The 20161-nt window shown below is 43.6% G+C and overlaps 1 protein-coding gene and 1 long non-coding RNA gene across 2 annotated transcripts in view; one reads left to right on the top strand and one right to left on the bottom strand.

The window, feature by feature from the left end:
* Positions 1–20161, top strand: part of LOC143804428 (uncharacterized) — a 326044-nt gene that overhangs the window by 47330 nt on the left and 258553 nt on the right. The gene's annotated exons all lie outside the window — the stretch shown is intronic.
* Positions 15854–20161, bottom strand: part of SLC1A4 (solute carrier family 1 member 4) — a 31315-nt gene continuing 27007 nt past the window's right edge. Inside the window, exons 7-8 of the mRNA XM_077282523.1 lie at positions 17639–17773; positions 15854–16296 (exon numbers count right to left, since the gene is read on the bottom strand). Of these exons, the coding sequence (XP_077138638.1) occupies positions 16062–16296; positions 17639–17773 (370 nt within the window). The 3' untranslated portion in view covers positions 15854–16061. The remainder of the gene's footprint in view (positions 16297–17638; positions 17774–20161) is intronic.

Here is a 20161-nt window from a genome sequence, read left to right as displayed (position 1 = left end):
ATCCTATTCCTCTTAGAGGAATTGATGCTACGCCATTGGCAGAGAATAAACCTCAGTATTGGACGCAAGTGACCATGTGCATGACTCCTGTACATCAGGAGGTGATTCGTTTTCTGGTGCTGCATAAAATGCATGATGTTGTTGTTTTGGGTCTGCCATGGTTACAGGCCCATAATCCAGTTTTAGATTGGAAAGCTATGACTGTGTCAAGTTGGGGTTGTCAGGGGATTCATGGCGATTCTCCATTGGTGTCTATTGCTTCTTCTACTCCTTCTGAGATCCCAGAGTTTTTGTCAGACTATCAGGATGTATTTAATGAGGCCAGGTCCAGTGCCCTTCCTCCTCATAGGGACTGTGATTGTGCTATAGATTTGATTCCTGGTAGTAAATTTCCTAAGGGACGACTCTTTAATTTATCTGTGCCAGAGCATGCCGCGATGCGGAGTTATATAAAGGAGTCTTTGGAGAAGGGACATATTCGCCCATCCTCTTCTCCTCTTGGTGCAGGATTCTTTTTTGTGGGCAAGAAAGATGGGTCTTTGAGACCTTGTATAGATTATCGTCTTCTGAATAAGATCACGGTGAAATTTCAGTATCCTTTGCCATTGTTGTCTGATTTGTTTGCTCGGATTAAGGGTGCCAGTTGGTTCACCAAGATAGATCTTCGCGGTGCGTATAACCTTGTGCGCATAAAGCAGGGAGATGAATGGAAAACAGCATTTAATACGCCCGAGGGTCATTTTGAGTATCTGGTGATGCCTTTTGGACTCTCTAATGCTCCTTCTGTGTTTCAGTCCTTCATGCATGACATCTTCCGGAAATATCTGGATAAATTTATGATTGTTTATCTGGATGATATTTTGGTTTTTTCTGATGATTGGGAGTCCCATGTGAACCAGGTCAGGATGGTGTTTCAGGTTCTGCGTGAGAATGCTTTATTTGTGAAGGGTTCAAAATGTATCTTTGGGGTACAGAAGGTTTCTTTTTTGGGTTTTATTTTTTCCCCTTCTACTGTGGAGATGGACCCAGTCAAGGTCCGTGCCATTCATGACTGGACTCAGCCCACGTCTGTTAAGAGCCTGCAGAAGTTCTTGGGCTTTGCTAATTTTTACCGTCGTTTTATTGCTAATTTTTCTAGCGTGGTTAAACCTTTGACGGATATGACCAAGAAGGGTTCTGATGTTGCTAATTGGTCTCCTGCGGCCGTGGAGGCCTTTCGGGAGCTGAAGCGTCGGTTTACTTCAGCGCCAGTCCTGTGCCAGCCGGATGTCTCTCTTCCCTTCCAGGTTGAAGTTGATGCTTCGGAGATTGGTGCAGGGGCCGTTTTGTCGCAAAGAAGTTCTGATGGCTCCGTGATGAAGCCATGCGCCTTCTTTTCAAGAAAATTTTCGCCTGCTGAGCGGAACTATGATGTTGGTAATCGGGAGTTGTTGGCTATGAAGTGGGCATTTGAGGAGTGGCGACATTGGCTCGAGGGAGCTAAACATCGTGTGGTGGTCTTGACTGATCATAAAAATCTTATTTATCTCGAGTCTGCCAAGCGCCTGAATCCTAGACAGGCTCGTTTGTCATTGTTTTTCTCCCGTTTTGACTTTGTGGTCTCGTACCTGCCTGGTTCGAAGAACGTGAAGGCTGATGCACTTTCTAGGAGTTTTGTGCCTGACTCTCCTGGAGTCTCGGAGTCGGTTGGTGTTCTCAGAGAGGGAGTGATTTTGTCTGCCATTTCCCCAGATTTGCGACGAGTGCTGCAGAAATTTCAGGCTGATAGGCCTGATCGTTGCCCACCGGAGAGACTGTTTGTCCCTGACAGATGGACCAGCAGTTATTTCTGAGGTTCATTCCTCGGTGTTGGCGGGCATCCTGGGATTTTCGGTACCAGAGATTTGGTGGCTAGGTCCTTTTGGTGGCCTTCCTTGTCGCGGGATGTGCGTTCGTTTGTGCAGTCCTGTGGGATTTGTGCTCGGGCTAAGCCTTGCTGTTCTCGTGCCAGCGGGTTGCTTTTGCCCTTACCTATCCCGAAGAGGCCTTGGACGCACATTTCCATGGATTTCATTTTGGATCTTCCGGTATCTCGGGAAGATGTCTGTCATCTGGGTGGTGTGCGATCATTTTTCTAAAATGGTCCATTTGGTGCCCTTGCCTAAGTTGCCTTCCTCCTCTGATTTGGTGCCTTTGTTCTTTCAGAATGTGGTTCGTTTGCACGGCATCCCTGAGAATATTGTGTCTGACAGAGGATCCCAGTTTGTGTCCAGATTCTGGCGGTCCTTTTGTGCTAGGATGGGTATTGATTTGTCTTTTTCGTCGGCTTTTCATCCTCAGACTAATGGCCAGACCGAGCGAACTAATCAGACGTTGGAGACTTATTTAAGATGCTTTGTTTCTGCTGATCAGGACGACTGGGTTACCTTTTTGCCACTGGCCGAGTTTGCCCTTAATAATCGGGCTAGTTCTGCCACTTTGGCTTCACCCTTTTTCTGCAACTCTGGTTTTCATCCTCGTTTCTCCTCGGGTCAGGTTGAACCTTCTGACTGTCCTGGGGTTGATTCTGTGGTGGATAGGTTGCAGCGGATTTGGAACCATGTGGTGGACAATTTGAAATTGTCACAGGAGAAGGCCCAGCGTTTTGCCAACCGCCGCCGCGGTGTGGGTCCCCGACTTCGTGTTGGGGATTTGGTTTGGTTGTCTTCTCGGCATGTTCCTTTGAAGGTCTCCTCTCCTAAGTTTAAGCCTCGCTTTATCGGTCCTTATAAGATTTTGGAAATCCTTAACCCGGTGTCTTTTCGCTTGGACCTTCCAGCGTCATTTGCTATTCATAATGTGTTCCATAGGTCCTTGTTGCGGCGGTACGTGGTGCCTATGGTTCCTGCTGTTCAGCCTCCTGCCCCGGTTTTGGTTGAGGGCGAGTTGGAGTACGTGGTGGAGAAGATTTTGGATTCTCGTATCTCTAGACGGAGACTTCAGTATTTAGTTAAGTGGAAAGGCTATGGTCAGGAAGATAATTCTTGGGTTGTCGCCTCTGATGTTCATGCGACTGATTTGGTTCATGCCTTTCACGCTGCTCATCCTGATCGCCCTGGGGGTCTTGGTGAGGGTTCGGTGACCCCTCCTCAAGGGGGGGGTACTGTTGTGAACTGTGTTTCTGGGCTCCCTCTGGTGGTCACTAACGGTACTGTGTTTGGCATGTCTTGTTGCAGGCCTGGGCTCCAGCTGGGTCATTAAGCAGCGGGTGTTCCCTATTTAGTTCTCCTCTGGACTCAGTCTCTTGCCTGGCATTGTTGTATCCAGTCCTATAAGGTTTCCTCCTGATTCCTTTCCGTCTGTCTCATGCAAGAAAAGCTAAGTCCGTTTTGAATACTTTGATCATTTGCATTTTTCAGTGTTTTTTTCCAGCTTGCTTGATGTGTGATTTTCTGGCTCGCTGGAAGCTCTAGGGTGCTGATATTCCCCCTCCGCACCGTCAGTCGGTGTGGGGGTTCTTGTAATATTCAGCGTGGATGTTTTTGCAGGGTTTTCTGCTGACCGCATAGTCCACTTTCTATTTTCTGCCTATCTAGACTAGTGGGCCTCACTTTGCTGAATCTAGTTCATCTCTACGTTTGTGTTTTCCTCTTGCCTCACCGTTATTATTTGTTGGGGGCTTTCTATGTCTTTGGGGTTCAATTTCTCTGGAGGCAAGTGAGGTCTTATTTTCCCTCTAGGGGTAGTCAGTTCTCCGGCTGGCTCGAGGTCTAGAATCAACGTAGGCACGTTCACCGGCTACTTCTAGTTGTTGTTGTTAGGATCAGATATGCGGTTAGCCCAGTTTCCACCTCCCTAGAGCTGTTCCTATGTTTGTTGTTGACCTTGCCGGAATACCAGAGATCCTCTACCACTGGGATCATAACACTTGTCAGCATATATGTCTGTTCACAAATTGTTAGATAGGGCATATACACTGCTCAAAAAAATAAAGAGAACACTAAAATACCACATCCTAGATATCTCTGAATGAAATATTCCAGTTGCAAATTTTTATTCATTGCATAGTAGAATGTTTTCAGAACAATAAAACATAACAATTATCAATGTAAATCAAAATGAATATCCCATGGAGGTCTGGATTTGGAGTGATACTCAAAATCAAAGTGGAAAATCAAATTACAGGCTGATCCAACTTCAGTGGAAATGCCTCATGACAAGAAAAAGATGCTCAGTATTGTGTGTGGCCTCCACGTACCTGTATGACCTCCCTACTGTACAACACCTGGGCATGCTCCTGATGAGGCGGCGGATGGTCTCCTGAGGATCTCCTCTCAGACCTGGACTAAAGCATCCGCCAACTCCTGGACAGTCTGTGGTGCAACATGTGGTGCAATGTAATGTTGATGGATGGAGCGAGACATGATGCCCCAGATGTGCTCAATCTGATTCAGGTCTGGGGAATGGGCGGGCCAGTCCATAGCTTCAATGCCTTTATCTTGCAGGAACTGCTGACACACTCCAGCCACATGAGGTCTGGCATTGTCATGCATTAGGAGGAATCCCAAGGCCAACCGCACCAGCATATGGTCTCACAAGGGGTCTGAGAATCTCATCTTGGCACCTAATGGCAGTCAGGCTACCTCTGGTGAGCACATGGGGGGCTGTTCCGCCCTCCAAAGAAATGCCACACCACACCATTTCTGACCCACTGCCAAACCAGTCATGCTGAAAGATGTTGCAGGCAGCAGATCGCTCTCCAGGGCATCTCCAGACTCTGTCACATGTGCTCAGTATGAACCTGCTTTGATATGTGTAGAGCACAGGGCGCCACTGGTGAATTTGCCAATCCTGGTGTTCTGTTTCAAATGCCAAGCATCCTACACGGTGTTGGGCTGTGTGCACAACCCCCATCTATGGACATCAAGTACTGAGACCATCCTCATGGAGTCGGTTTCAAACCGTTTGTGCAGACATATGCACATTTGTGGCCTGCTGGAGGTCAATTTGCAGGGCTTTGGCAGTGCTCCTCCTGTTCCTCCTTGCACAAATGTGGAGGTAGCGGTCCTGCTGCTGGGTTGTTGCCCTCATACAGCCCCCTCCACGTCTCCTGGTGTTCTGTCCTGTCTCCTGGTAGCGCCTCCAGCCTCTGGACACAACGCTGACAGACACAGCAAACCTTCTTGCCACAGCTCGCATTGATGTGCCATCCTGGATGAGCTGCACTACCTGAGCCACTTGTGTGGGTTGTAGAGTCCGTCTCATGCTACCACAAGTGTGAAAGCACAACCAACATTCAAAAGTGACCAAAACATCAGCCAGAAAGCATTGATACTGAGATGTGGTCTGTGGTCCCCACCTGCAGAACCACTCCTTTATTGAGGGTGTCTTGATAATTGCCAATAATTTTCATCTGTTGTCTATTCCATTTGCACAACAACATGTGAAATTGATTGTCAAACAGTGTTGCTTCCTAAGTGGACAGTTTGATTTCACAGAAGTTTGATTTACTTGGAGTTATATTCTGTTGTTTAAGTGTCCCCTTTATTTTTTTGAGCAGTGTATATTTGTTAGCACTTTACATTGTCTGGTGCTGGACAAAGACCATTGCTGGCTTTTAGAGGCTCCTAAAGGAGACTTGTGTCTCTTTATTAAACTGTCGCTTCCCTTAAATTTTGTAAATTTTGGTAGAAAAAAAATGGCGATGGGTTATTGGCCAGTTTCTGTACATTTTAAGGAGCTCTAAGAGTCTGGGTTAGGCACTAGAGGGGAGCATTATAGCACACTGAGATTAGAGATAGGAACTCAGGAACATTAACAGTTAACTTAGGAGGGGCCAACTGTGAGTAAGACAGGAGGATTTCCTGGTTTTGGGTCAGTCAGGCTAGGGAGCCCAGGCAGGTCAGCTGGGCCTGGGGCCCTCAGCTAAGTAGTGGGCACTGTAACGTTAAGTGTGAAGCCCAGTCGTCCAGGACAGCAGAAGTGAGAGCAGAGGTGATAGCAGAAGTCACCACAGAACAGAAACACAGGTCGCTCCAAAATGTTGCAGCTTTCTACTTGGTCAGATGTCCTTATCTCTGTTGCAAAACGGACAAGGGAATCCTGCACGTAGCGAAGCTGAACAGGGACAATCTCATAATTTAGACCCCAAATTCTCTCCCATTGGCAGCAGACATGTCTGTCATCTCCCATCTAACAATCAGTGAAATTACCCTCTAGGGCTATGTTTCTACCATGAGTATTTGGTGAGATCTTGACGCTGTAGATTTCCTGTAGAATTTTATTCTTCAACTTGTCAGATTAGGTTATTTGTGTTTCTTCATTGCCTTTTGATTTTTTTTTTTACATGTTTTTATTGCATTTTTTTTCAGTTTCGTTCTTGCTTCTTTTTGAATATAATTTTTTTATTAAAATTACCTTGTTTTGTAAACTTCCTGTTTGCTGTGAGCTTTGATAATGCTTTATTGATAATGTTATGTCTGCATGTGGATTACATCCATTTTTTTGCTGCTGAAATGTAATAAAAACCCATATGAATTTTTTATATGCGAATATTCGGCATCTCATTAAAGTGTATGGGGACATGCCGCAAATAAAACACATATAATTCGCAAGATTTCAAAAATTCAACACACCTCAATTTTTGAAGTATTAAAAAATTAACAAGTCCAAGAACGGTAAAGGATCCAGCTTCCAGAATATAATTTTTTAATTTAATCCATTAAAAAAAGTGAAAAAATATACAAACTTTGTAAAAGGTTGAAGTGAACACTTTCTATAAGAACCAACGCGTTTCAAACGTTATAACATTCTTAGTCCTGGTTCGAAATGCGTCGGTTTTTATGACGGGTATTCAGAAAGTGAAATCTCTGTTCCCCTGTACTTTACACCCTCTCCCTTGCTCCAGGGCTGAATCTCTGGTGCCACCCATGGTATCTGTTATTGTCTGCAGCGCTGACTTCACAGCGACAGCGCTGCAGACAATTAGTGAGCTCAGCAGCTTATGATGTCGGCTCAAGCAGAGTCACTGAGCTAAGTTACTGACTGCAGCGCTGTCATCGATGTAATGATGAAGTCAGGAAGGATTTACAGCACTTTTACATGGCGATATTTTGCATCAGTATTTGTTAACAGACTCCAGGAGAGGATCCAAAACACAGAAGAGGTGAAAGTCATTCACTTATTATTTTCTCAGTGTTTGCTCCTGTCTGTTTTTTTAGCTGACAAATACTGATGTAAAAAACTGGCCAAAATACTCACTGTGTGAATGAGGCGAGGAAGCTGCTTGTAATCCTGCAGTAATATAAGTCCTTATTCCAATGATGAGTGCACACTTGCTTGTCTTCTCTGCTCCATGATATTCAGCAGAGCAGGAGCAACACCTGGGGCAAAACTGTGGCCGGCAGATGTCCGGCCCTATGACACAGTGACATGTGATGGACCCCGACTCCCAAACAAAAAGAATCACACAGACGCACACAAAATAAATACACGAAGCATTGTAATTAGGTGTCAAAACGTTCTCAATTTTATTTACATTAACATGACACCAAAAATGGCACAACCCCCGACTCACGAAGAGTCACCCTCCAGCACTCAGGAGAGGAAAAACCCCATGGTGGAAACCTCTAGGGAACGATGGCTGGAGGATCGCCCTTCCCTTGGGCTTAGAGAGTTAGTGCCGATATATAACAGATGTAACAAGTTTTAACATTTGTACATTTTACCAGATTTACCGAGAACGATATAACAAATATAGACTATAAATGTGATAAACCGGATGTGGGAGAGATCTGGCTGCGATATCGGTCACCACATGGGTTGTTAGACCCAATTTAGTTTATTTGATTCCCAGATGGATGAACCATTTCTTCCTTACAGGTCCAGGTCCACCTCTCATAAATTTAGACTTTTGGTTACAGGGATTGTTCATAATGGATAACCCCTAATAGGAGAAATACCCCCTCCCCCTTCTTCCATCCCAATTTATCACCCATTAAAGTCATAGGTGCTTCCATGAACTCCCAAAGGAGAGCAGCTCTTTGTAGAATGTAACAGAAGGGGATCCTCTGCTGGGCACCCCCTCGGTTACCATCCCATGCCCTGTGGGTGTCTAAAGCAGACAAACCCTTTTCCTGCTAGAACCTCCAAATTTCACCAAGGTCGGCACATTACGTGGGGTGGTCAAGCTCAACGTCCTCAGGCGCATCAGTAATGGCGCTGATCGTGGCAGCGCAGCCTTCTATTATGGAATCTTCTTGTTTATGACCTCATAACAGTTGTCATGGTTACTACAGGGGCTATTACTGATGCAGGGCTCAAGTATTAACCCTTTCCTCATTGGTAATTCGCTTCATTATAGAGGCAAATAACTGCACTTGTTACCAAGCAGGCGCCTATCATTATGGCTTCCCTTAGGCACCATAAGAAATACAGATTAAACGTGCAAGTGTTTCAGGAGGGTTTTACACTTTTTAAATCCAGAGATTGGATTTATAGCTAGAACTTTACACAGAAAAAAATAAGGGGAAATTACTTGTAAAATAATATTATAGGGAATTGCATTTCAAGCATTTTCCTAATGTACAGATGACATAATTACATAGGTTGAAAAAAGACCTAGGACCATCAAGTTCAACCTATTTTCAAAGTTTATATTTTATATTGCTAGATTATTTATAACTCACAATGTCATGTTTTGATAAAAAAGCATCCAGACCTTTTTTTAGATGCTGTTACAGTAACTGCCATTACTAGCTCTTGTGGTCGGCGTTCCAGTCTGATTGCTCTTACTGTAAAGAACCCTTTCCTATTTAGCTGCCATAATTGTCTTTTCATCCACGTGTTACAAACAGGCTCAGACTGACCCTCAGGGTAACAGGGGAATCCCCCGGTGGGCCCCTGTGTAGATTTTGGCCCCCAACCCCACTGTATGGGCAGCACTTGGCATAATTCATTCTGTACAGAAAAAAGCAGCATCTCATCGTTCATTAGCCATGCTACCCAGTGTATTATTACATAGAGAAATAGGTAAATTTGTGAACGAAGGTAGTATAATATCTGCATGCAGGTGAAAAGTGGGCCCCCCAAAGTCAATGTTATTGGTGGGCCCTTGTCACCCCAGTCCGACACTGGCCATATGTGATCCTTCCCTATCACATCTCTCCTATCTAGCATTGCAGCTGGGTGAGCAGGACATGATCAGAACAGTTTTCATCTATAAGCTTACACTTACATGTTCGTACTTCATGGTCCGCGTAAAGATTGCAATTTCTGGACCGAGGATTCCAGGGATTGCAGTCCATACCCAGACAAGTGAACGAGTCTTCATAGTAAGGTTCATTTACTGTGCAAGAATATTGTGAATGCAAAAAAAGTGGAACATTTTTCTCCAGCGGTGACCAGTAGAAAGCAAAAATACGAAAATTGGGAACCATGAATAAGCTTTTTAACTGAAACGCGTTGGTTTTTCTATGGACATATGTGGGTATATTTTTTAATATTGGACTATTAAATGTGATTTTTTATTTTTCCTTTTACTGGTCATCGCTGGAGAAAAAACTTCTTCCTCTTTTTTTTTTGCATTGCGGCATATGTCCCAGACAGGAGTGACTCCTTGCGATGAACTACATCCAGACACGATGTATCTGAACGCGATGAGCCGACTTTCTCTGATCCCATTCCCTCTCTGTGTAATGCTGTGAAGGCTTATATCAAAATAATCTTGCAGTCTACACGGACTGACAAATCACCCGACAAATGAGCAAAATGCACGTTCGTTGGGTGAAATTATATTTTTCGGCGCACAAAAGATCATAGTTCTCGGCTGTCATCATCCTGTGTAAACAGAACTTGTGCTGCCGAGAACAATGCACAGTGAACAATCTATTATGGATTGTCCAGTGCCTGTGTTATCAGACTATTTATTTACCACGGATCAGTAAATATTTACTTATCGGCAGTCATGTAATGCCACAAGTCAAGTGGTGTAAATCCACCTCAATTGATGGCTTCCAGGGGAGGATAGCCCCAAAATATGATGGCGCATGCCACAATTTTTTGTCAGAATCATACTGAAAAAGCAGAAACGGAGACATTGGAAGGGAGAATAGGAGATACAGAAAGGCCGCGTACAACTCTGTTCTTGTGTCCTACATTTAATGCAAAAAAAAAGAAAACAATGAAACAAAGTGCAGAAACCTTTTCACATGAGCGCACACTAGTGATGTGTAAATAAAGCACTGGTTCTATAGCAAAGTCTTCTTTATTTTGAATGCAAAACATGTTTAATTTGTGATTGCTACATTGTACACATATTATATACAAGGACAGGGTATAATGGATAACACATGCATTCCCATCATCATCATCACACAATATGTTACTTTTAAGGTCACTTTGTTATCGGTGACATTCCGTTGACAAGCTGCCAGGTCAAAAGTGACATCCAATGAAAGAAATACACGGCGGATAAGGATTGGAATGTGAGCAAATGAGCAAAGGTCCAATCCAGTAATAACAAAACCTCTCGGCACTCGTGTCATCCTTCTGAATACACAGAGGCACCGGGCAGCATATTTATAAAAATGTTGCTGTCGGATTTGTTGTGGAAATAGTGCAGATTTCAGTGGATATAGGACGCCATCTTTACACTCCATGGGACTTTCAGGCCAGTGTTATTTATTAATGTGGACCCATCCTAAAGGGGTTTTCTCATCTTAATGGTAAAATTGCAAAGCGCTTGTAAAAACAAGCAAATGTGCAGTTTACATCTTGATAATAATCCTCTCCATTCTCTACAATGGAGGGATCTTGATCTTGTAGTATATTGCTTGTTGCTTAGATTACTGGACACTAGAGATGGGTGAACGTGGTCACATAAGGTGTTATCTGAGCATGCTCTGTGATAACTGAATGACTTTGGCACTCTCGAAAAATATATTTGAATCCCTGCGGCTGCATGTCTCCCAGCTGTTCGTCTGCCACACACATGCAGAGATTTCCTGTTTGTTAGGCAATCCCTGCATGTTTTGTGGCTGTCTAATGGCTGTGGGGACTAGAATATATTATTCGAGTATGCCGAAGTCACTCTGTTACCACACAAGCATGCTTAGATGACACCTTATCCCTCTGCAATGTATCAGTGGTGGCCGGTCTTATATCTAAAGAGTGCAGCGCTTACAAGTTCTTTGCTGTAGCACTTCCAAGCTCTGCTCTGCAGCCGGCCACAGTGCTGGAGTCGGTCAATGTCGTTGCTCCTCCGATGCTGCAGAAGTAAAGCTGCCTTTGCTTGCAGAATGGGAGAGCGCACAGTTCGGGCCAGTGGCACAGCCATTCTACTGGTCAAAATTGACAGTCCTGGCAGCTGTTGGTCCAAATTCCTGCTGCCGCAGACAGAAGATGTGACAGCCCCTTTACAGTGATCCAACTTTCCCCTCCTGGGGTTGGTTTCACACATTCATTTTTTATTTTTTTTGCATATGAGAAAAACGGATCTTTTTTCATCTGAATTTTCATCCATGTGTCCATTTTACCATCAGTATGAAAAATATATACAATTTCCAAGCTTCTCCTACTCAATTATTAGAAAACACTGACAGCGCTCAAACGACCCATGGATTGTATCTGAGTGATGTTCTTTTTTTCTTCTCTGATCCATTATCTTGAATAGGTCATTTCCATCTGTAAATCGGACATTTATTTATTTATTTTTTTAAAGGACATGTGAACAAACCCATAGACTATAATGACTACAAGTTCTATGCATGAAAAACACGGAAAACACCTTAAAGAAAATCGAACATGTGAAAGGGGCCAAAAGCTAAGCTGACATGAGAGTCTTTTGGTCAGAGTGTATAGAGGGCAGTACACAGACTAGTGTTTGCCTGTATTCTAGACACATGAGCTATTCTGCACACAGACTTCAGATCCACATGGAAAAAAATTGCAGCATGTAGATAGTCTAGTCTAATTTATGGATCAAATAAGACTGTAAATACTAGCTCCAGCACCCATTTGCTATGTGGACGAGCACATGGGGCTGCAAATGGAGACCGGCACATCCACAGTTTGCAGATATAAGCTGTCCACAAAGTTCAGCGCTCATTTTAACATGAACCTCATTATTTTTCTGGAGTGCAGTGTTTGCTCACCTTCTCTATATCCTGACGATCCGTGTTCTTTTTTAGGAAACTGGATATCCCCCTTTAATTAATGTGTAATGGTTCCATTTCCCGCTATCACTTTTGAATAGAATCTAGGAAAGAAACGGAATCTGGGAGGATGAGAACATCTCAAGGACTTATCTCTTTAGTTTGAGAAATCCTCTTTAAAAAAAAAAAATCAGCACAGATAAAGCTACGTTCCCACGATGAACTTTTGATATTGCAGATTTTCTGCACCCTTTAGGTAAAGTAGGTTACTTGCATTTTCTAAAAAATACGCAGCATAAAAAAACGCACCAAACACTCATCATGGGAACATAGCCTAAGTCTACGTCCCCACATTGAGCTATTGGTGCGTTTTTGATGCTGCATAAAAAATGCAGTGTCTTATAGTTCAGCAAAGTGGATGTGATTTATAAAAATCTCCTGCCCACTGTGAGTTTTTTGTTACTCATTGTACACAGACCTGTGGTGTATGTTTCAAATCCACAGCATGTCAATTTATTTTTGGTACAGAAAACTCAGCATACCCGGATTTCCCTATAGACTTGCATTAGATGTGTAAAATCCACCGGGTAAAAAACGCATTTGCGTTTTGAGTGCGTTTTCGTGGCAGAAATACATGAAAAACACATGTAATCAGCACCTAAATGTGTCAATAAAATTTTGGCAAAGCCAAATACCTGGAATTATCAAAATCAAAGTAGCATTTTTTTTAAAGAATGTCATACAGTATCTTGCAAAAGTATTCATCCCCTTGGCTTTGTACCTATTTTATTACATTACAACCTGAATGTAAATAATTTTGTAACTTGACTTGTGTGTGATGTATCAGCACTAAATATTCTAAGTTAGTGAATTGAAGTGAAGTAAGAAAAATATAGGCATAAATTAAATGTATGGGTTCAAATGAAACCTAAAATTGGCATGTGCATATGTATTCTCCCCTTTTGTTATGAAACACCTAAAAAATTCTGGTGCAAGCAATTATCTTCATAAGTCACATTCGTAGTGACAGGACATCCACTTGTGTGCAATCTAAGTGTCACATGTCTGTCAGTATATACACTTTACCTTTTCTGAAAGGCCACAGAGGCTGCAACACCATTAACAAGAGGCACCACTAACCAAACACCATGAAGGCCACGGAGATCTCCAAACAGGTCAGGGACAAAGTTGTTCAGAAGCACAAGTCAGGGTTGGGTTATAAAAAAAAAAAAAACCCAATCTCTAATGATCCACCGGAGCACTATCAAATCCATTATCATCAAATGGAAAGAACATGGTACCACAACAAACCTGCCAAGAAAGGGACTCCCACCAAAACTCTCTGCCCGCGCAAGAAGGACATTAATCAGAGATGCAGCACAGAGACCAAAGGTAACCCTGAAGGAGCTGCAGAGTTCCCAAGCAGAGACTGGAGATTCTGTCCATACGATCACAATAAGCCATACACTCGATAAAGGTGGCCTTTATGGAAGAGTGGGCAGGATCAAAAGCCTTTACCTACACAAAAATTGTAAGGCTTGTTTTGAGTTTGCCAAAAGTCATGTGGGAGACTCCCCAAATGTATGGAGGAAGATGCTGTGGTCAGATGAGACCAAAATTTAACTTTTTGGCCACCAAGTTAAACGGTATGTCTGGTGCGAAACCAACACAGCTCATCCCAAGAACATCATCCCCACAGTGAAAAATGGTGGTGGAAGCATCATGCTGTGGGGATGTTTTCTGGCGGCAGGGACAGGGAAAATGGTCCAAGTCGAGGGGAAGATGTATGGTGCGAAATACTTTGATATTCTTCAGTAAAACCTATTTTAGTTTGTCAGTAATTGGAAACTGGGACGCAGATTCACTATCAAACAAGACAATGACCCAAAGTATACTCCTAATGCAACACTCGAGTGACTTAAGGGGAAACGTGTAACTGCTTTGGAGTGGCCTAGTCAAAGCGCAGACATTAATCCAATTGATAATCTGTGGTCAGACTTGAAGATTGCTGTTCACAAGAGGAAGCCATCTAACTAGAAGGAGCTGGAGCAGTTTTGCCTTGAGGAATGGACAAAAATGTCAGTGGCAAGAAGTGGAAAGCTCAGAGAGACTTATCCAAAGGGTATTGCAGCAAAGGAGGCTCTACTACAAAGTACTGACTTTAGGCGGGGGGGGGGGGGGTGAATGCACACTGAAGTTTTTAGTTATTTGGTCCTATTTGCTGTTTGCTTCACAATAAAAAGAAAACCCAATGTTCACAGTTGTAGGCATGTTCTTTACATGAACTGATGCAAACCCTAAAAAAAACAGTGAAATTCTAGGTTGTGAGGTAGCAAACCACAAAAAATGCCAATGGCGTTGAATATTTTCACAAGCCACTTTACCAAAAACAGACATGAAACGCAGTGGCAAAATTGAGATAAAAACACGTGTAAAAAAAATTGCAATAAATAAAAACACAAGTAACCTAATTTAAATAATAGGTGCAGAAATTCTGCAATGTGAAAAACTTACCAAAAGCTTATCGTGGAAGCGTAGCCTAAAGGATAAAAAAAACTTGACAACTGGTAAATGCATTTCTCATGGAGTGAACTTACTTTCTGCAAAATAACTGTCTATTTTGCTAAGACATCTAACAAAAAGGAAAAAAACAACAATTCTCTTTACAGAGAGAACAAAGCGCAAGTACAAGCATTTATGAGACACTAGGTTACAAGAGACGAGACAAACTCCAGTAGCGCTGCGGAGGCACAGCCCTGGCCACAACGGTAAGTGTAGAAAGTAACACAAGCTGTGGAAACACAGGAATGTCGACTACAGTAAAACATATCACTAGTAAACATCAGTGGACATACAAAATCCCCCATTCCCGGGTCCCATAGTCCAATCCTACAACCTCATCCTCAATTTCAGATGATGGGAACTGACCAATGTATGGACTAGTCCTGGTACAACGTTCAAGTAAATGTCACAGACTTGTATGAAACTAAAGCCCTTGGGTAAACTATTCCGTATCATGGGGCAGCCTTTAAGCTGTTGTCCAGAGGATCAGCATAAAGCTCCCGGACCCCACCTACTAAGTGCCATTTATAATAATGGTGATATCCTAGGCAGAAGAAAGGCCTCTCGGCCTCCTCAAGCATTATAGAGTTATTCCCATTTTCATAAATGGATATTGTTAGATAGTCTTTTCAAATAAAAGCATTTTACAGTTTACTGCTTATTAAAATTTTCATCCGTTTTTGAGATATTAACAGATTTGCTTAAAGCTTGTCGCCTTGGAGACCGACCACCACTGCAGTAAACCGTGCAGTGCTTACAATCTCTCTTCTGTTGTGCTTTCAGCACTGTTTTGAAGCTGACCTGGATCACTGAAGTGCGTTGTTTCCTCCTAATCCTGACCAGCGTCAGCACATTGCTTACAAGATAGACAACGGTGGTCAGTTACCTAGGCAACGAGCTGTAAACAAAAGAAAACTACCGTACTCAAGAATGGCTGCAAATTTAAAAAAGCAGTAAATTACCAAAGTAATTGTTTTTACAAGGACTATCAGACAAAGACCCATCTATGAAGATGGGAATAAATCTTTAAGGACTGGGCACAGCTTCTATTGTTACTATCTTGAAGATTTTCAATGTTTTGCCTTCAATTTTCGACCCTATTTATCAAAATTATCTGACAGAAACATTGGCCTTGTTGCCCATAGCAACCAATCACAATGAAGCTTTTCACAGGCTCATTTGACAAAACTATCTTTTTCTCATAATATGGACATGCTCCAGATACAATAAGACTTATTAGTGGTTATCGTCAATGATTACATTGTGTGGGGATCTGTTGAGGATTCGGGAAGGAGTCGCTACTCTAGCAGCTCATACTGGCAGTGAGCAATGTCTGGCCTTAAGGACAGACCAGCAGTCTAACCACAATAATGAGCACCACATGGCACATCACAGAACTGACTCCTTAGATTCGGGCACCGATACGTTGTGAGGATTTGAGAGCTGGTCCCTGTGCATTACTAGGGGGGAGGTTTCCTCTTCTGACTTGCAGTTTGGCACAGCTTCTACGTAGACATCACTCAGCTCCTGCTGGATCTTCGCTGCTTCTTTTTGATTGAGGTGATGGAGGATACCTGCTCCAAGAGCGTCTCCTTCGACGTTTACCACAGTGGTAGTCCGATCCCTATACATAGAGGAACATGTCAGACAGAGGAATTTAGAAGGACAAGAATACAAGAATTTACCAACAAGACTGTATCCAAACCCCTTATCTCTTGGGTCCCTGTGCGGCTGCACAGGTTGCACCAATGATATGTCCGCCCATGCTCTGGAGCATAACCATCTAATGTATTCAACCTTTACTCTGGGCCATGGACGCCTCCTGCTATAAATATATACTTTCATTTCTTAAAATATGAGTTTTTTAGGAGTTTAGGAAGAGTGAAGTATGTAGTTTCTCCTGATTTATTGATTAGGTAGTTCCACCAGATAGTACTGGGGCTGAGAACTGTAAAAAGGGCCCAAAATTCAATGTACTGCTCTGGGTCTCAGTTTGACATTTGGAGAATTTTATTAGTAGCCCCTTAGAACTTCATCAAAGGTATGTTAGACCTGGTTCACCTCAAGATGTCAAGGGGTTCCTGATGGTCAACATAGCCATTGACTTTAATGAACCAGAGGGAGTCACTTTGTTCTGTGTCTGAACCCATTTTGGGCAGCGTCCGCCATTTTCAGACCTGCACAGAAACTTGGTAGACGTACCCTATAATCTAAATAACTGGTAGCTTCATAGTGACTGCTAGATTTTCTTATAGTCGATTCCAGTCCATTTATTCCTTTTATTTGTGGGATTAGATCTTCTTCTTGTACTTGTACAACTTTGCTAACAGCCTTTTCTAAAATCCTTCTACTGTTACAGACTAAAAACAAGTCCTATGTAATCAGATTCTTCATTTATGTGCTATGGCCCCCATACACAAGAGATAAAAGTGGCTGAAATGGGCAATGTCAGCCATAAGAAACGATCATTGTCTGGATCAGTGAAACAAATGACTGTTCGCTTAGACCGATGACCAACTAGTGAACATAGTTCAAAGACCGATTAGGTTTGTTGAATAAGCAATGAACTGTTATTGGTCCGAAAAAAAACCCCAACTTTTCAGATACAGTCTGAGAAGGTTTTTTTTGACCGTTCCGACTGATGAACAACCATTATCAGCCCATATTTGTCTCATGTGTATGGGGGCCTTTACTTTCTTCCATCTTCTTCCTATTCTACTGTTTGTAGGTCAACATTACAGCAGACAAAAGTATGTGACTGCAGGAATACAACACAAGCATGTTTGTTTCTAGTCTGTGACCTTGAAGACATGGGAGCTGTAAACACAAAATGGTTGAATCATTTTATTCAAGACTGCTTGCAAATAATTTTTTTCTACTGTTTATTTTCCATTATACATGGGAGGGTGGAAACAAAAATTGGTTAAAAAGATGGACATTTTCTAGAGCCCCTCTTACATACTTACACTATCCAGTCAACAGCCAGTATCAATGACAAGTCATTTGTGGGAAGTCCAATGGCCTCTAGGATAATTGCTATAGTGAGAACTCCCCCTGCCGGTATTCCTGCGGCACCAACACTCGAGGCAGTGGCAGTCACACTGTGAATCAAAGAAAAATAGTTGAAACTAGTGGAAGAAGATTGGAAACATAGAAAAGTATAAAATAATTTTTTTTAAGAATATAGTCATTTTAAATTATCTTTCCCATGGAAGGAAGAAAACTTCTTCGGTTGCCTGTAGGTTACTATCCTCCAAGTTATGGTCTGACCCATTAAAGATCCTTGTCTAAGGATATCCGCCAACCAGTAACACCTATCTGTAGACCAGGGTTCTTTAAGATCAAGGTACTAGATAACAGCAAGAAAGTGAGGGATTCCACGCTGTCTCCCGCTTACCCCGACGCGCGTTTCGGAGATTTCCTTCCTCAGGTAGTTTTGGTATGTTCAATCCACTATCTCTGTATACGTTTTAGATGGATCCATATATGTATGTACTCTCTTGATCTTTTCTCAGGATTTCCAAGCTGTTGTCACCGCCTGGGCGTGTGCGGTATTGCCTGTCACTTTTTAGCCTGCTCATTTGTCTTTGACCTTTTGCTATAAATAAATGTAATTTTGCAATATATATACTCATGTGGACTTTTTTACTGTAATTTTTTGTGGTGGTTTTCAGATCAAGGTACTAGTCAGATGGGTTACAGGCAAATGGTGCAGCTCTCAATTGGTTAAAAAATGTCGGAATGTGGCAACAAATAAAAAATCATGTGCAGAACATGTGTATGTCTAGTAAGTTCCTTCCTGACACGCTATATACTTGTGTAGGATTTTGGGTGTGCATGTATGGAGCGGGCTCAGGAGCTTAGCCCGCACTGTACACAGAGAATGCTAGCTGTATTATACAGATGACACCGGTCTCTAACTGCTGTGGTTGGAGCTAGCACTGATCATGGCAGTTTAACCCCTCAGATGCTGCAGTCAATAGCTATCACTGCATCTAAGTGGTCAGGTAGGGGAGGGCCCTCTGTCACCCAAGAGAACAGAAAAAGAAAAGCAATAAAAATATAATTCAATTTAAAACAAAATTACCGTATTTTCCGGCGTATAAGACGACTGGGCGTATAAGACGACCCCCCAACTTTACCAGTTAAAATATAAAATCTTCTTAAAAGTCGGGGGTCTTCTTATACACCGTATGTCGTCTTATAGGGCTGGTGAATATGTGCCTTTGGGGGGGGGGGAGTGATCCTGATGACGACGAGGGGGCGTCTCACAGGAAAGTGAGTATCCCCCATTACCTTATCGTAGCGCTGCAGCGTGGGGGTCTCTGTGCTGGGAGCGGCGGCTGCTGTGCTCCTCTTCTGCAGTGTGGGGCCTCTGTGCTGTGGGGTGGCGGTGGCGGCGGCGTATCTTTATGCAGTCGGGGCTCCTCCGGCATCTCCTTAAAGCCTGGAGGCCCCGCCGGCAACTCCATCGGTACAATGTGGTGGCCTCCGGGAAAATGGTCTCAGCATGCCCTGACAGTGGGGGGCTCTAGTTGCATGTATGGGGTGTGAGGATCCCTGAGTCCCCATAGTGATCTGACCCCGGTGATACTACATCAAATGGTAATATGTCAGTGTGGTGTCAGGGCGCCCTCTGCTGGGAGACTCCGGGAGAGCAGTGTGTAAAACATACCTTTTATATCACACTGACAAAAGTGCAGACGCCACCTGCTGGGACCAACCCAAACTGCATCACATATCCACAACTTGTTCTGCACACTCATTCTGTAGAGAGTTTGTTACAATGTATTAGTCCAGGCTATTGTCTGAAGTAAAACGCAGCAGCAGTACAACTCTCCCCCGTCCTGTGCTTTGTTACAGTGCATCAGTGCAGGTGCTCCCACAGGTCTTTGGATGTAACCAAGAGCGCTCCATTCTCTGACAGCAAGCAGAGGTCTATCAGAGTGAGAACAAAAGTGACGGAGACGCAATGCAGCGGCCATTTTCCCGGAGGCAGCTCAATAGGTGCGATGCGGTGGCCTCCGGGAAAATGGCCGCTGGGGGCTGCGCATGCTCAGATTCAGATCTCGTCCCGAAATCTCGGGACACGAGATCTGAATCTGAGCAGCGGCCATTTTCCCGGAGGCCACCACATTGTACCAATGGAGTTGCCGGCGGGGCCTCCAGGCTTTAAGGAGATGCCGGAGGAGCCCCGACTGCATGAAGATACGCCGCCGCCCCACAGCACCAGAGGCCCCACACTGCAGAAGAGGAGCCGCCGCCGCCGCCGCCCCACAGCACAGCAGCCGCTGCTCCCAGCACAGAGACCCCACGCTGCAGCGCTACGATAAGGTAATGGGGGATACTCACTTTCCTGTGAGACGCCCCCTCGTCGTCATCAGGATCACTCCCCCCCCCACCCACCATATACACCCGGCGTACAAGACGATTCCTGGCGTATAAGACGACCCCCGACTTTTAAGAAGATTTTCAGGGGTTAAAAAGTC

The sequence above is a fragment of the Ranitomeya variabilis genome, chromosome 2 (assembly GCF_051348905.1).
Source record: "Ranitomeya variabilis isolate aRanVar5 chromosome 2, aRanVar5.hap1, whole genome shotgun sequence".
Taxonomy (NCBI): Eukaryota; Metazoa; Chordata; class Amphibia; order Anura; family Dendrobatidae; genus Ranitomeya; species Ranitomeya variabilis.
The sequence above is the reverse complement of the archived record's forward strand: the minus strand, read 5'-3'. Positions and strand labels throughout refer to the sequence as shown.